Source organism: Manacus vitellinus, unplaced genomic scaffold (genome assembly GCF_001715985.3).
Source record: "Manacus vitellinus isolate BGI_N305 unplaced genomic scaffold, ASM171598v3 scaffold_39_pilon, whole genome shotgun sequence".
In the NCBI taxonomy this organism is placed as follows: domain Eukaryota; kingdom Metazoa; phylum Chordata; class Aves; order Passeriformes; family Pipridae; genus Manacus; species Manacus vitellinus.
Window position 1 is genome coordinate 2,609,769 of NW_021940534.1, and position 17,511 is coordinate 2,627,279.

General features: G+C 42.9%; 2 protein-coding genes across 4 annotated transcripts; both read left to right on the forward strand.

The window, feature by feature from the left end:
* The first annotated feature begins 150 nt into the window (after positions 1 to 150).
* On the forward strand, positions 151 to 12,841 carry TPMT (thiopurine S-methyltransferase). Of its 3 annotated transcripts, XM_029961704.1 has the most exons (8): positions 154 to 490; positions 1,582 to 1,714; positions 2,199 to 2,251; positions 6,668 to 6,742; positions 7,476 to 7,561; positions 8,574 to 8,618; positions 9,401 to 9,486; positions 10,275 to 12,841. In XM_029961704.1, exons 1-8 carry the CDS (start codon positions 402 to 404, stop codon positions 10,299 to 10,301), a joined length of 594 nt encoding a protein of 197 aa, XP_029817564.1. In that variant the 5' UTR covers positions 154 to 401; the 3' UTR covers positions 10,302 to 12,841. The 3 variants fall into 3 exon arrangements, with proteins under 3 accessions (XP_029817565.1, XP_029817564.1, XP_029817563.1); XM_029961705.1 differs by lacking the exon at positions 9,401 to 9,486 and having other exon boundaries at positions 151 to 490; XM_029961703.1 differs by lacking the exon at positions 10,275 to 12,841 and having other exon boundaries at positions 9,401 to 9,535.
* A 151-nt stretch (positions 12,842 to 12,992) lies between these two features.
* Positions 12,993 to 16,532, forward strand: NHLRC1 (NHL repeat containing E3 ubiquitin protein ligase 1). Its single transcript, XM_018077625.3, is given in 3 exon segments — positions 12,993 to 13,248; positions 13,251 to 13,367; positions 13,370 to 16,532. Coding segments are annotated over 3 exon segments (1,146 nt in total). The 3' UTR covers positions 14,143 to 16,532.
* The last annotated feature ends 979 nt before the right edge of the window (positions 16,533 to 17,511 follow it).

Consider the following 17,511-nt stretch of genomic DNA (forward strand, 5'->3'; position numbering starts at 1 on the left):
GAGGGCATCGGAGCAACTGCTGTGCACTGGAAAACAGGGACCTAAGAAAGCAAACCTGATTATATAGTCTTTCAAGTCCTGTGGGAATGACTTGATTGATACAGAAGTTCAATAATCATTCTGTTTAAAAATCTCTGTTACGGCCCTCTTAGAGGTGGGTGGGTTGGTCTGCTTACTTGAAAAGACAAACAGAAAATAGAACAACCATAAATGTGCTAATTTCTGACAGAAATGAAATTTACTTTCTAAGTAAATGGGAGGTGAATGTTTTTATTTCTAATGGCATGAAGCAGGTTGAGCTAAGAACCTGTGTTGCATCATGCAGTTTCTGTGCTACCTGCCACAGCGTGTAGCACTTGGTGTTTAATGTGTCAGCACAAATACTTGCAGAGTTAAGTAAAATGTGTCTTCTTCTGCAGGCTCCTCCAGAAGTATCTGGATGTTCTTTTAAATGGCAAGAGTGGACTGAGGATATTTTTCCCACTTTGTGGTAAAGCAGTAGAGATGAAATGGTAAAACACAGATTACAACAGCAAAAATCTCATTTGATATGGGGAGGGAGAGGGGGAATTCCCAACCTTATACTGGCCAATGGAAATGTGCCACATCTCCACTGGTAGGAAAGCAGCGTCACTGGAAGCTGAAGGGAGGAGGAAGTTTGGTTTTATTTGCTGGTGTTTTGTATAGTAGCATAAACGGGATGGATAAGGATTAACCTGAAAGTGCTCCTCATTGTCCCAAGTTCAGCTTGGGGAATGCTGAATTTATGACAGACAGAGTGACTGAAGTCCTTACCATTGCTGGTTTTGGTAGCAATTCCATCTTAAATTGGTTGGTTGTGCCAGAGCACATTTTCAAGAGACCATGTAGCATATCATGCTGGGAATTTAAATGATTTGGGCTAAATATAACTTCCTCTTTTTTTATATTTATTATTTTCCTTTTTACCTTTTTTTTGGGGGGAGGTTTATTTTTTTAATTAGGGCCTATATAAGCCAGTGTTTTTTTCTTGGAGAGGGTGGCACAAACCGAAAAACTGTGACTGAGCTGCATCCTCAAGGAATCCAGTTAGTCCCAGTTATCAGATTTTATCACGGTCACTACCTTCCAGGCTGACTGCTGGCTCTGACATATGTTGCTGTTGCACTGAGCTGCAGCAGTGCAGAGGTTACCACACCTCCCTCGCTGGCTGTTCTTGCCAAGCCACAGAGCCAGCTAGGTGGACAACGTGCCTCAGCTGCCATAGTTCAGAGCAGAACACGTTTTGTAAATGGACAGTTTCTCTCTGTGACCACCTGTTTTCATTGAATCCATAGAAATAAATTAATACTTCATTCAATTTAAATAAAGCCTCTAAGTCCTTGTCAACTATATGTCAAGGAGTGCCAATTTAAGCTCAGATCATGGAGGGGAGGTGTTCAATATAACGTGAATGGTCCAGAAAGTCAGGATTAGGCATACCAGTGCATCCTAAAACCAGGGTTTCCCTTGTCAATAAATGCTGCATGAGAGAGACACATTTGGTAAAGGCCCGACCTGTGGGCCTCATGTTAACTTGGCACCTCTCTCTTCTGTGTGCAGGCTGGCAGACATGGGACACAACGTTGTTGGTGTGGAAGTAAGCGAACAAGCACTGAAGGATTTTTTTTCAGAACACAGTCTGCCTTATTGTGAGGAGCCAGTCCCAGAGATTTCAGGAGGAAAAATGTTCCAGGTATGTTTCCTGCATTATCAAATGATCTGGTGTCATTAATCATGCAATGCAGGCATAACTGAGCAAACAAGTTGTTCTGCTTTTATGCCTCTATTTTACTAGTAATTATTCACCTCTCCTGAAGAGGTCTGAAGGGAAGCTCTGAGTTGTAATTTTGGACTGAGAAGTTGTTTGTTTGAACTTACAACTTTGGCCTTCTTTTCTTATGATACTGAAGCACCTGAGGGAATGTAAAGGGAATTATTTTAAAATTGGACAGTTGCATGTCTTGATAGGCTAGAACCTCTCTGGAGGGGATAGGAGAGTTACCTCAGTAAATTAAAGCAAAAAATATTTCTTACAGTTTTCCCTCATTACACGTAAGTGTATATTTAAAAATAATATATGTGTATGTTTTAAGGTATAAAGTATAAATAAATACTTATGCATGCATATTTAAAGATAGTTTGCTCATAAGTATTGTTTCCTTTGCTTTTTATTGTAGAGTACCTCTGGCAACATTTCCCTGTACTGCTGCAGTATTTATGATTTGTCCAGGTAGGAAAACACTGTGTTTTACAATTCTCTATAATAGAACATGCATTAGTACTGTCATAATACTACCATTATTTTACTTGAATCAGACATAAAGATTTGTCAGGTTGTCTCAAGAAAACTTCCATTAATTTGTATGATAAATGTAAATAGCCAGTCTCCAACAGAAACTTAACTCTGTTGTTGACCATTAGGGATGCCAACTAATTATCTTTAAATGGGCTTCTTGTTCTAAGCCATTCTGTGAAAGCTGATGCCAATAAATGCCCCCAGGAAGGTGCAGAAAACTGCTCAGAGACAATTTTTAGTCTTTAAGCAGCGAGGTATATTTATTGGCAACGTTGGAGAGCAGCCAGCTCGCGCTGTACAAATCTGCTCTGCCTTTCCTGTGAATTTACAGGTTTTTATACCATTTCTACAGGTGATTGCAACATTTCCACATACATATTCATATAATTGCAACATCTGATTATAATATTCATAATAGGCGGAGTCTAGGCAGAGTCAGGGGCGTGGTCTTCATTCTGGGGAGAATCTAGGAGGGTCATTCCTGTTCTTCATCCTTATCAGCCCCTGGCCCAGGCTCTATCATCTTCATGAACTTTTCAACTTTCTTGATTTTGGCAGACTTCATGGTGAATTTGGCAAGATTCTTGGACTCAAGCTCCACTTTGCCCCCTTATCTTACTTAGGTTGGGTGTGTGTGCATTTTTCCAGTGTACGGTACCACTTAATCTCTATCTCTAAGTTCTGGCAGTGCATCCTAGCTAAGTATTGGCAAGGTTCTTCATGCTCTTGTTTATACCTATATTCTGACCTATACTTATATTCTCTACCTATATTCTGATTCTGCTTGTTTTCTGGGCCTTGTCTGGCTTCAAAGCTATAGAAAGACATGTTTGCTTTTACAGTAAAACCAAATTATCTTTGACATTATTGATGAATTCTGTGGTGCAAAACAGTAGCACTATCCCTTTATCAGAGTAACTTTGTATAAGTAAAGAGAATATACCCAGAGGTGTCTTAGCATGATAGTTCCCTCCTCTTGCACTTCTTACTCAGACATGATTTTCCCTAGATTATAAGATTTTGGTGAAGTTTTTTGTGTTGATTTGCTTTTCTTACAAACAACTGTCAGGAACAAGAATTTGTTCCATGTAAAAAGAAGGAGGTCAAGTCTTAATCTTTACTTCAATGGGCTTTCCAGAGCTAGTAGATATACAGGCTTAATAGGTAGTTTAGGACACCAGAACATGGTGTTTACTATACAATCCTTTTTTTTTTACCTCAATCTGCATAAATTGGAAAAAAAGACCGTTCATTACTAGAGTCCAAAGTGTTTCAGACCCTAGAACCTTTACTAAGACTTCTGCTCCTGCAGCTGACTCAATTTGGTTTGAGTAGTGTATGTGTAACTAGGCCTGCAAAGTGAGTGCCTGGGAAAAAAAGGGCTGTATATGAACATGACTTTGTAGATACTGCCTGATTTCTCCCCTACCTTGCCCCTGCAGTGTAGCTACTGCTGCATAGATCCCTATAAATCATTCTTGCTATGAGTTGACAAGTTTCTCAGGGATTGCTTAAGCTTCTCAGAAATTTTTGAAAAATTCCATTATAAGTTTTGTAGCAAGTAGTGTGGTGAAACTTGTAACTTCCATCACAACATGGTGGAATTATACTTTGAAATGAACAAAATTAGGTAATTAGTGACAATTTCAGTGCATATTACTAGATCCAGTACACAGTTTCTCGTTGACAAAATAAATTGGCAGATTGATGTTCTGGCATGCAGAATGAACTGCATTCCCTAAGCAGTCAGCAGATACCCATAACTAGAAAAATGCACACACTCTTCCAATTTCTGTGCACAGAAAATTTGATTAATTACCCAGTAATTATGGAAATTAAACTTATTTCTCTCTTGCTGAGCTTGGCCTATTAACAGGTCCTTTTGATCTCCGCTAGACTAGCATTCTTTAGAGGAGAACTCAGATGTGCTTCTGACTTTTGTCAGAATGGGTCATTTCATAGACTCTTGCTAGTTAAACAGTAACAGGAATTACTGCTCTTTGTGGGAATTCTGGGACGAATGTAAAACAGTTATATTACACAACCATTGTACCTCCCAATACAATTATGGCTACAAGACTTTAAAAAAAAAAAAAGTAAAAAAATGGCATTGACTGAAACTACTAAACATATGCAGAGATATAAATTCACAAGTCTATTCCTTAAATCCAGTGGGTTTTCCACCAATATGTGAATTTCTGATTTGTGTGTTAAATTTTGTTAGTTGTAATAGTACCTAACTACAGATGTGCAGATGGGCAAGGAGCACCCAGATGCTCAGCAAGTCCTGAGATCTGGGCAACCAGGAGATCGGGGCAAGGCCACAGCATGAGCCTGCCTCCAGCCTGTGATGACTGTAGGCCCTGATGAAATCTGTGGGGAGTAGAATACATGAAATGCCTGTATGGAGCCACCGCCACCATTCCAGTTAGACCAGATTAAAGTTGGGAAGAAAAACCAAGTGCAGAAAACTTCAGTGGCTGGCCTGAGGTCATGCAGCAGACTTGTCTATGCAGAGAGGAGAACAGCCTCCAAGCCTCAGAAGATCAAGTTTGTCACCTGCCCCACTAGACTTCCCTTTGTGCTCCACAGGTCCATTGCTTGTTTAACTGTCTCCTTAAAAATCTCCCTTCAGTTAAGGAGGTGGTTATTTAAATTAGATGCTTAGACTTGGCAAACTTTAAAAGAAATCAGCACTTAAAAGTGTTATCATGTCTCATCTCAGTAGAGTGGGAAATATAGGATCAGCTTCTAGGTTAGATGCCAGAGACTTAGCAATGCCATTGCAATGAAAATAGCAGTGAGCAGAGAGAAGTTGTCGTGGTTTAACCCTGGCTCACAGCTAAGCACGACACAGCTGCTTGCCCACTGCCCCTGTCATGGGATGATAGGGACAATCATAAGGGTAAAAGTGAAAAAGAAACTTCTGGGTTGAGATAAAAACAGTTTAATAATTAAAAATAAATTTTAAAAAGAAATTGTAAGAAAAATTAAAAAAAAAAAAAAACAAACAATGACCAAAGAGAGAGGAAAATAAAACCCTAGAAAGACAAGTAGTGCAAATGAAAACAGTAGTCCACCACCAACCAACTGATGCCTAGCCAGTCCCCAAGCAGCGACCCCTCCTTCCCCTGCAGCTTCTCTCCCAGGTTTTTTTGCTGAGCATGACAACATATGGTCTGGAGTATCCCTTTGCTCAGTTGGGGTTAGTTGTCTCAGCTGTGTCCTTTCCCAGCTTCTTGTGCACCTCCAACCTACTCACATCATGGTGTCATGGTGTGAGGAGCAGAAAAGGCATTGATGCTGTGTAAGAGCTGCTCAGCAGTAGCTAAAACAGCCATGTCTTATTAACACTATTTTCGGCACAAATCCAAAACATATCCCCATGACAGTTACTAGGAAGAAATATAACTCTACCCCAGCCAAAACCAGTACACAAGTGAAGGCAGAGGTGGTGCAATTGGACTCTGACACCTTCCCAGTAGGCCAAAAGGTATTGCACAATTCCATGCCATATTTTTCTCACTAAGTAAACCTATTCAAACTTTCCTTAAAGTTATGCAATTTACATTATTACTACCTTATTATCTAAACTCCTTTTTTAATAATTACCAGAAACAAGGCTCTTCTTATGCCCCAAATATTCTTATCTTAGGGTCACCCTGACTGCTCTTACCACCCCTCAATAAAGGCACTTCTTGATAGTCTTACCCACTTGCAGGTTTTGGGTGGTCACTGAAGCCATCTGCCAGCATAACCAGAAGCAAAATTAATGTCAGTGATAGTGTTACACTGAGGCAAACAGCAGTGTAACTTACCTTTTCCAACATCAAACAAATTGAAAGCTGAAGCTAACTGTCCTGGGCATGTAGCTGGGAATTGAGGTGTCTAAAGTTACTGGATGTGCTTAGTTCAATGATACTAAAGCAGTAAGGCACCTTCCTTAGCCTGCGTTTGAAATCATGCATGGGTTTTAGACGGTGGTAAAGAACTGTTGATGTGCTGAGTACATGTTAGTATTACTTCAAGGGTGACAGCAGGGTGTGATTACCAAACACTGAGATGGGTTGCCTGAACATGTTAAAACTACATTCCTTCCTCCCTGCCTTGTCTCAGCACCCTCTAATGATGGGGAAACACCGACCAGTTCCAGCACCTTTTTACTATTGCAAGGCCATGTACCAGGGAGGTTTTTTGTGTTCCAGATCACCTTAGTGTGGATCATGAAAATGCTGCACCATAACAAAAAGCTAGTGGGGAATCTGCATCCTTGTGACTTCACAAAGATATCTGATCAAAGATGAAGATGCCTTTTTACTATTTCTAAACCTTTTCTTTATCTCCCTGTAGCTCAATAGTTGGTAAGTTCGATGGAGTTTGGGACAGAGGAGCTCTTGTAGCTGTGAATCCATGTGACAGACAACGGTTAGTAAATTGCATTGTTATTGTCTTTATTCTGCTGCATGCAGCCACAAGTTTTTCCTACTGCCACTTGTTGATGAGTCCTCTTTCGTTTAAAGGACAACCTACACAAGTTTTTCTCTACCGCAAGCATCTGCTGCAGTCACAGAATGTCATACTCTAGATTTGTGAACTTCCTTCAGGAAGCCACTCTGCCTCTTGGTGGGAAAATATGTGGTTTGTTCCGACCAATTAGAAGCAGAGTTGCAAGTCTCATCTGAATTCTATTATTTCCCTTTCACCACATCTGCTTCTCTTCTCTGTGTTCTTTTTCTTCTCACTTCCCTTGATTCCAAATTTTCGTTCTTGCCTATAGCTAACCCAAATTTAGTTTGAACCTACTCCCATGATCTTTTAATTAGATACATAATCTTGAGTTCACAATAATTTTAAAAGATCATTACTGTATTGTGCACTGTATTCTAGACTGTGACAGGTGAATACTTGGTTTGTCTGTTAGTTTTGAGTTGAATATGCAAAAAAAAGGATAAATGCTTGTTTGTGAGGAGTAAACATAACCCTTTGAGGTTTTCCATGTGTAGCATGAATTTCATGCTCCTGAAATTCAAACTTTGTTTAGTCTTTGTGCAGTTCAGTTCAAATGCACAGAAGTGCATGTTGCCTCTTTTGTTGAGTATTTTGAGTGCTATGCTTGAATGCTTTACAAAAATAATAAAGTATAACTTTCTCCTTTTAGCTATGCCAGTTTGATGATCAACTTAATGGAGAAGAATTCTTCTTATCTCCTTGTTACGGTTTCATATGATCCAAACAAACACAAAGGTGAGAGCTTTGTGCTGTTCACATTATGATTTTGTGTGCTTTAATACAAATTGTAGATAGGTGTAATATATATATTTGTATCTTCTCCAAGTTTTTTATCTCTATAGCTTTGTTAGCTGATCACGCCAGTATAACTGTATGTTAAAAATTTTAGATGTTAACCAAGCTTGAGACTATATTTGGGTTCTCTCTAGAGTTCAGACATGCTAAGGGTAAGTTGAGGACAGACATGGTATATTAACAATAAAATGAAACTGGAAGTGTGGCTGTGACAATGAAGCTGGAAGTGTGAATACTTAGTAACATCCTGTCTGGCCTAGGGAGCTTGAAACACTACCAAGAATATCAGCTTTGCGCTGTTTACCCAATGCTCGCAACCAAACGTGTTGCCCATATTGTGCCTCTCTCCCAGCCACTACCATGCTCTGAATATACTTGGAAGAGGTGGGATTTTATAAAATCATAAGGTATTCTTTCCTTTTATGTTATATACTGAAGTGTGAGGTATTTTTAAAGATTATATTTTTGTTAATATTAACACGCAAAAGAAAGAGATTTCTTGCTGCTTTTGGGCCCCTCAACATAATTATCCCTGAAAAAATTAGGTCTTGTTTTCATAGGCAACAATAGTTTAATTCATTGCTTTCCCTCTTGCATTGTTCAACTTTTAGCTTTAATTATGCCATTGTAGTGTAAAGAGATTGTAGGCTAGATTCACACAGCTGAGAGTGTGATTCAACACTGAGAGTGTTGTATCCACATCACATTCAAGATTCCCTGGTTGTAGCTGGAGATGATGCAGCAGCAACACCTGAAGCTGTCTGGTGGCCCACCAAGGTGTCACAAGTTCTTGGACATGTTGTTTTCTGGTTGTTGCTGATGGTGCTATATCCTGGGGCCCAATTACAGGCCAGGTGTTGTGAGTGAAGGGGCTGGCTCTCCCACTGCAGTGTAAATGTTTGTCTTCTTCCAGCGTCTTCTGTCTGATTAGCTTCACCCCTTTTTTTTTCAGGCCCACCATTTTATGTTCCTGAATCTGAAATTAAAAGCTTGTTTGGTAAGTAATATTTCAGCTAACCCTTAGGAATTTTTTCCAAAATGGGTAAATGTGTTTATATGCCTCTACTTTGCCTCTACCTGTGACGAGTGATACAGTCATTTGCTTCTTATCTAAGGGCTGGAGTCATGGAAAAATACCAGGAAAAATAAATACCATTTAGCCACAGGGATTTTGCAGTCAAGGAAAATTCTCAGCTTTCCAAAGGCTATGAAGAAAACCCAAGAGACAAGGAGACTCTTGTCTCCCTATGGCATCTTTTTGTTCTCCCAGGATTCATACTGCACTCAGTGATCTTGTAGATGCTGTCTTAGTCCCACTTGACCATTTTGTCTTTGTCTGCACCTCATCAACCAGCTGCACTGGTTTTAATATAAGGCCTACCAGTGCTACATCTTCTGCTGTACTTTTGTGACAAAGAAAAAAAAGTAACATGCTACACAAAGAAAATGCTAAAAACATACAACTCAAATCCATCAAAATAATGAATGTTGGAGTTATGGCAGGATTTTAATTTTAAAAGTTCCTTCTGATATGCTTTAAAATTGCACTTTTAAATTTATAACTTTTTGAGACTCCTGCAGTGTTTGTGTGCAGTGAGTCATTGGTAAAGACAGTTGCATCCCAGTGCAAAAGAGACAGATAAGTTTTCTCAAATGCCTTTATGTCACTATGTTAAGGACTGTAAGGAAATCTGTGGATAAGATTTATTTTTTTCTGAAGAGTTTTCATTTTTCAGTAACTAATCATTCACTAATTTGTTACTCTTTCCTCCTTTTCAGGCAGCTGCTGTGAAATTCAGTGTCTTGAAAAAGTCGATGACTTCTCAGAAAAGCACAAACAATGGGGATTAGATTATTTTCTGGAGGTGCTATATATGCTAAAGTTTGTAGCTTGATTAAAATTAGTTAAAATAACTTGCCTCCCATCTTCCTTTTATTTTTATCTCACATTTTAAAATGGGGCATTCTTAAAGCAGGCTCTAGTGTACAGAAAAATACCCGTGGAACATTTTTGTCCATTTTTCTTACCAAGTCAGCTCTTCTACACAGCTGCCTTCACTGCCTTGATATGTGCACAGATTTCCTTAAACTCCATGCACAAACAAGCATTATTAAAGTATATCTTTTTCTTACGTATCAATTCAAATCATCTGAGCTGGGAGAAAGAAACATTCCTGTTCCTTTTTGGCTGTTGCCGCTGTCTGCCCAGCACTCTGTGGATCAGCCTCGTCAGCTGGCAGCCCTGGGAGCAGTGGCCAGCTGCTGTTCAAACACTGTTTTCTGCAATGCTGGCCTTGCACCAGACTGGGCAGCTGGGCAAGAGAGGTGGGAAACTGCTACTTTATGTCCCTGTTAGTTGTGAATATAAGTCCAGTGAAGACCTGGCAGTAAGCAGGCAAGGCAAGGCAGCAGCTGCCAAAGGGGAATTACCATCAAGCAAGGAAGACTGGAGGGAAGCAAACTGGGTGATAGTAAAGGGGAGAGTATGAGGAGAAAATGTCCTGGCAGTTGTTCAAAAGTGTGCTGCTCCCTCACTCAAGAGCACAGCTATGAGCTGGCAAACCAGCACAGGGCTTGTAGGGTGAGAGGGTTCAAAGAGTGCCAAGTGAGCTGTGGGTATTATTACTAAGCCATTTTCCATCATCTTTGAAAGGTTGTGGAGAACAGGAGGGGTGCCTGAGGACTGAAGAAAAGACAGTGTCACTCCAGTCTTCAAAAGGGGCAAGAAGGAGGACCTAGGAACCTGCACGCCAGTCAGCTTCACCTCAATCTATGGAAAGGTGATGGAACAACCCATCCTGGATGTCATCTCTAAGCATGTGGAGGAAAAGAAGGTTATCAGGAGTAGTCAACATGGATTCACCAAGTGGAAATCATGCTTGACTTATAGCCTTCTATGATGCAATGACTATCTGGGTAGATGAGGGAAGAGCAGTGGATGTTGTCTACATGGACTTCAGCAAGGCTTTTGACACTGTCTCCCATAACATCCTCATAGGTAAGATCAGGAAGTGTGGGTTGAGTTAGTGGACAGTGAGGTGGATTGAGAACTGGCTGAATGGCAGAGCTCAGAGTGTTGTGGAGAATCTAGATGGAGGCTGGAGCAAGCGGTGTTCCCAAGGCTCAGTACTGGCTCCAGCCATGTCCAGCTTATCCATCAATGACCTCAATGAAGAGACAGAACATACCTGCAGTAAGTTTGCAGATGATACAAAACTGGGGGAGTGGCTGACACAGCAGAGTGCTGTGCTGCCATCAGCAAGACCTGGACAGGCTCAAGATCTGAGCAGAGAGGAACCTAGTGAATCTCTGTGAAGGCAAGTGCAGGGTCCTGCACCTGGGGAAGAATAAGCCCGGGCATCAGCACAGGCTGGAAAGTAACTCTGCGGAGAATGACCTGGTGGTCAACAAGATAGACAGCAGTGTGCCCTTGTGGCCAAAAAGGCCACTGGTCTCCTGGGATGCATTAGAAAGACTGTGGCCAGCAGGTCAAGGGAGGCGATCCTGCCTCTCTAATGAGCCCTGGTGAGGCCACATCTGGAGTGCTCTGTCCAGTTCTGAGCTCTTCAGTACAAGAGAGACCTGGACATACTGGAGTGAGTCCAGCAGAGGGCTATGAAGATGCCTAGTGGACTAGAGCATTTCTCTTATGAGAACAGGCTGAGAGAGCTGGGATTATTTATCCTGAAGAGGACAAAACTGAGAGGAGATCATTAATGCTTACAAATATCTTTAATGTCAGGTGTCAAGAGGATGGGACCAGACTCTTTTCAGTGTTTCCCAGCAACAGGACAAAGAGCAACAGGCCCAAACTGAAACACAGGAAGTTCCATCTGAATATAAGGAAAAACTTCTCTACTTTGAGGGTGACAGAGTACTGGAACTTCTCCCCTTTGCAGCTTGTTTTGAAAGGAAAGTATGATTGCAATGTAGTGTATTCATCAAGAATAGAAGTAAAAGCCATGAGGTTTTTTAGACTGTTGTAGTCCTAGAGCTGCAAATGGGTCTAATGATTTTAGCACAGCAGTCCTCACGCCTACAGCCCATTGCAACACTCGATATTGCTTGTAGATACTCATGTTTCAAGGTCAGGTCGACAGAGAGAAGAGATGTAGCCAGTGGGCCAGGGCAAGCTCAGAGCTGTTATTTTTGTATGTTTTCACTTCTGGTCACTACCGCAGCTACCAGGATAAAGCATCTCCTTTCTTTGAATCCAGAAATTTTTTTCTAGATGCAACGTGAGAGCTGCTGAATTTTATCTCAGACTTCCAGACACATGATAGCCTCAGAAGGCCAGGTGCTTGACATGAGGCTGCTGCATGCTCTGTGATGTCCTGTGCAGGACTCTCATGTGACAATCTGGCAAGAGCAATGCCATGTGCCAAATGAGCCATTTTGGGATGTGTAAGATGCCTTTGCCATGTGTGTGTACCCTGCAGTTACTCTGAGAAAACACCGTAATACACCTTGCAGAACAAGCACACGCTGTTCATTGTACCTTACAAGACGTGTATATTTACTTGTCTGAGAAAGGTGTCACGAGTGATGAATGTAAATATTTTCATTGTGTTTTCTAAAGTTTTCCAGAACAGCAAGAGAAATATGATAAAGATGGTCAGAGGGACGGAGCCCCTCTCCTATGAAGACAGGCTGAGAGAGTTGGGGTTGTTCAGCCTGGAGAAGAGAAGGCTCCAGGGAGACATTATAGCGCCTTCCAGTATCTGAAGGGCCTGCTGGAGAGCTGGAAAGGAACGTTTTACGAGGGCATGCAGTGACAGAACAATGGGTAATGGCTTCAAACTGACAGAGGATACTGACACTGGCACATGTTGCCCAGAGAAGCTGTGGATGCCCCATCCCTGGAAGTGTTCAAGGCCAGGTTGGATAAGGCTCTGAGCAACACGGTTTAGTGGCAGATGCCCCTGCCCATGGCAGGAGGGGTTGGAACTTGATGATCTTCAAGGTCCTTTCCAACCATTCTATGGTTCTGTGAAGCTGTGGCTTACTTCCTTACTCTGGTAGGGATATAAATAGCACTAGCAGTGGTGTGGTAACCCGGTAACTGGATGTCTGTGAGGATCTGGCGGATATATGAATAATCTGATGAATATATGAATAATCCGCTGGAGACAGGAAGGCTCGGGTGGATATTTGAACATTCTGCTGGATATTTGAATGCTCTGGCGGACAGGGGAACGCTGATGACCCCGGCAGGGCGGGCAGCCCGGCCCCTCGGCGCCGTCCCGCCGGCAGCGCTGCCCCGCCCGGGCTGGCCGCAGGGCGCGCGCGGCCGCCTCGGCCGCGCTAGCGCCCGCCCGCTCGCGCGGGGGATCGGGGCCCCTCGGCGATCCGTCCGACGTCTCGGGCCGGGATGGCGGCGAGGACGAGGCCGAGCTCAGCCTTGCTGGGAGTGCCGGGTGTGCTTCGAGCCCGTACGGGCCCCGACGGGCAGCGGCGGCCGCGCAACCTGCCCTGCGGGCACGTACCTGTTGCGGGGGCTGGGGGGGCCCTGAGCCGGCGCCTGGAGTGTCCCTTCTGCCGGCGGCCCTGCGGCCCCGCCGAGGACCAGCGACTGGCCGCCCGCTTGCTGCAGCTGCTGGAGCTTCTGGGCCCCGCCGGCGCCTCGCCCGGGCCCTGGGCGGGAGCGCGGCCCAGGGTCGGCCGCGCCGGCCCCCGGCGGGGCTCGGGCTGCGGCTGTGCCTAGGCGGCTGGGGGTCGCTGGTGAACCCCACCGGGGTGGCGGCCGCGGCACGGGGCGCCTGGCCGTGGCACACGACGGCAAGAAGAGGATCCACGTCTTCGGGCCCAGCGGGTTCTGCCTGCAGCGGTTCGGGGAGAGGGGGGACGCGGGCAACGACGTGAAGTACCCGCTCGATGTGACGGTCACGTCGGACGGGCACGTGGTGGTCACCGACGGCGGGGACCGCTCCGTGAAGGCCTTCGATTTTGAGGGAAGGGGGGTCCTGGCGGTCCGGGAAGGCTTCCGTTTGCCCTGGGGCTTGGATGCCACCCCCGAGAGTGAAGTAATCCTGACCGACTCGGAGGCAGGCGCTCTCTACCGCCTGACGGCCGACTTTGGAAGGGGGGAATTGAAGAAGTGTCAGATGATCCGGGCTCAGCTCGTCAGCCCCAGAGCGGTCGCGGTCTGCCAGACCTCGGGGGCTGTCGCGGTAATAGAGCACCTGAAAGCTCAAGGACTGAACAAGGGCAGCACCCGAGTGAAGATATTCAGTGCGGAGATGGATCTCATCGGCCAGCTGGATAGCTTCGGTCTGAACCTCGTTTTCCCCTCCAAAATGTATGCTACGGCTGTGGCCTTTGACAAAGAAGGTCGTGTTATAGTAACGGATGTCTGTAGCCAGGCCGTAATATGCTTGGGGAAACCAGAGGAGTTTCCCATGTTTAACCCTCTAATTAGCTATGGGCTTTCTTATCCTGTCGGACTGACTTACACGGCAAATGATTCCCTCGTCATTTTAGACAGTGGTGATCATTCAATAAAAATATATAGCTCTACCTGAATGGTTTAGATGCTTACTGTTCAGGTTCAAGCTGCTTTTGGCCATAACGCATGGAAAGTTCTGGTGCTTGTAGGCACAGAGAGAGGAGGTGGTTTCTGGGCTTTATGGTGAAATTACCCCCTGACCAACATGCCGTGCTTCCTGCAAAACTTGTGTTGGATCTCTTACCTACTTGTGGGAGAAGACCTAGCTGCTGCTGGCTGTAGTCAGCTATGAATCAACCAAACAAATAATTTGGCATTTTAAAACTAGTCCAGATCTTGAAAACCAAACGTTTTTCATCCTTTTTGATGAGTAAGCAAAGACCAGCACCTGTGAAAGTGATGCATCATTTATTTACATTTCCCAGCACACAGTTTTCATTGTTCTTAATTAAGCATAGATACGCTCATGGGGTTGAGAGATATTCTGTTTCCAGGAATTCCAGCTTTCTTGTTTCCACAAGAAAGAAGTTTGGCTTGACAAAATGATAGGAGAATTGGAAGCTTCCGTTCAAGGTTGCCTAAATCCAGCTAAGAACATTGCGATTGAGGAGCTACCACTGATGAGTGAGTTATGTGGTGTTCAAAGCCTATTTTTTCCATACCAGGAAAACACATTTCTGGGAGCACCCTTCAGTCTGCTATTTTTTTTCCCACCTTTATTAGGGTTGTACTGGAACACTCTGTCTTCCTCTAAAATGCCCAACTCTGTGTCTTTACCTAGAGATAATCTGGTGTGTGGTTCCACAGCATGGGCAGCTTTCCCTTAAAAGCTCCTTGAAGTAATGGTGTTTAGACCACAAATACTCTTGCATATGTAAATTTGAGTTGGCTGTGCTGCTAACACAAGTGCACTTAGAAGGTTTTCAATACTGCCTGCTCCTGCTTTGTCATTAATACAGTGCTTTTGCACCCAAACTGGAGGATTCGACTGCAAATTGAAATGTTAGTGAGAAGTAACAGAGAAAGAGGGAAGTAAGGCCCATTTTCTTCCTAGCTTCCAAATGAGGTTTTGTTGATTGTGCATACACAGAAGGTTTAGATCAGTTTATATTCTCTTGAAGGTAGTTTCATTGTGGACACAAGTTCTCTTGCCTTATTGCACAGTGGAAATTACGGTATATCTGAATTCTGAGAAGGATTAAAACCCCTGCTAGAAGTCACTGCTGCATTTTTAGGCATTTACCTGCTGCTGAAATGATTACTCAGGTGCTTCAGTGTTAAAATGAAGTTAGATATAAATGTAAATGCTATCTGAGGTAGAGACAAGTAGGTTAAAATGGCATAAAAATTTTGGGGTAATTTATTTAATAACTGAAATCATTAATATTAACTAATGTAATTGGAAATTCAGAGGCAATCTTTCTATCACTAAATTTTTCATCTGGCTTTTGGTCTGACTTCAGGGCATTTAATAACTGCATGTATTGCTGCACCAGTGATTTACCAAATACTTACCTTAAATTGGAGCAGTTTAGTCCTCTAATTCAGACAATGTATTAATCTGTTTTATGTTAACATTTGTATAAACAACACAAATCTATTACATGCAGCTATTTGTACTGGCTAACTGAACAGTGACCTGCCAATAAAGTGTGATTTGCTTATTCCTATATTTGAATAATTTAGTGAAAATTCCTCATATATTTTCATCATGGGTTTCTCTGTTACAATACAATTTCTCTATCACAGTTGCCCTGTAGATGGTTTCTTTTTCTGTCTGGAAATATCCTGCTGAAGTTGTTGTAGGGCCATCTGTTGCTATTGAAAATTATATGGACCTGTAAATTTGGTCTTTTTTGGCATTCTGTGCTGCCAGGCCAAACAGTAAGTGCCTTTGGAAGAACCAGAAATCCTCCTTGGTTGTTCTGCAGCAAGAAGTGTATGGTCCTGAGCAGGAGCCCTGTTGAGAGATCAGGAAGGAAATTTACTCAGAGGAGCATCCACTTGGATTATATATTTTCCTTTCTAGGTACCAAGGAGACGTCTGTCTTTGAGGGATATAGAACCAATTAGAGAACACTTCCTTTGGGGGACTGCTGTGTGTCAAAATGCATGCAGTGCCATCAGTGTCATCAATGCTGTATTCATACATAATTAATAGTTTGTTGCAGTAGCAATTCACATGAACCATGGGCTGTGAGCTTTCATCTCCTCAAACCTTCATGTCCACCAGAAGCTTGGTTTTGCTACTGAACTCATGGATGGGCAAATTTCCTAGGACCTACCACCATGCAGGCAACTTTCCAGTAGCTGAAATGCTGATTTTTAAACATTTGGCTCGTATTGTTTTAAAATCTACAAAACCTCTCATTGTTAGCCATTTTGCTCCTGTCTGCTTTGGTATATGACTAGAAATCACTTGATTTTTGGATTTGCAAGCAAAATAAACCTTGTGCCTTTATTCTACCTAGTTTGCTGTGTGCCATCTCCTGCAGTCTCTGCTCGACCCACCTACTGAAAGCAAATGTAGACTTCTTCTGTGGATGATGCAGCTGTTTTCCTTTTACTTTATAGCTTGGTGCTTAGTGTTGTACAGCCCTGCATCAAAGGAACCATTACACTCCCTCCTAATTCATTTGATGCAGGTGCCTAAATTGAGAAGCCATAATGAACTGTTATAAAATGAATTAAAATTCGGAGTCCTTCATTGTGTAAAGGAAAATGCAGCAGTAGAGCTGAAAACTTTCTTTTGACACAAAGGAGAATTTAAGAGATAATGAGAGAGGGAGAGATCCACCAATATGCTGATAACAAACTAAAAAGCCTCTGACATTTTTACTTACTCTTGCCCTTTATGTGTATATGTACATTTCCCCTATAGCTACTGCAGATATCCATTGCCTTCAGGATGACACCTTCGTGCCATCTGCTTTTCAAAGCCCAGGGGTCACATAGTCCTGCCAATCTGTTGGAATTTAGTCATAGATTTCAGCAGAACAAAAACTTGTGTTCTGAGAGAGGGAGGGCAAATGATGAGGGGACCATACTTGAACAGATATCCTTAGGTAGGTATCCTTAGACCTTTTTGGGGTCTGACTGGTTGTGCTTGGAATGGGGATAGCTAGATGTGTGCTTACCTTTGGTGGCCATTTCATCTAGAAAGTAATGTGGGACTGTGTCTAGTTGCTTCAATGATAATTACTGTTGAGTTTATTTTTAAAAAAACACCACATTTGCATGACTCTCTATACCTTATGCTTTAGCCATCTGGATTAAAACCAAATAAGCATAATGGACAGTATCCTTCTAATGTCATCTCTTCAGCCTCTAGTAGAGATTGCTGTGTCTGTTGCGCACACACACGTTGCAATTCCTCTTTGGTTTATTTTTAAGCACTGATCTCAGGTTGCTACCACTGCATATAAATATATCAGGGTATGTTTAC

Coding starts and splice junctions, on each gene's coding strand:
- TPMT (XM_029961703.1), top strand. CDS start 402: ATGTGTCTTCTTCTGCAGGCTCCTCCAGAAGTATCTGGATGTTCTTTT. Junction 1,715..2,198: donor CAGGAGGAAAAATGTTCCAG/GTATGTTTCCTG, acceptor TTTTTATTGTAG/AGTACCTCTGGCAACATTTC. Junction 7,562..8,573: donor TGATCCAAACAAACACAAAG/GTGAGAGCTTTG, acceptor TTTTTTTTTCAG/GCCCACCATTTTATGTTCCT.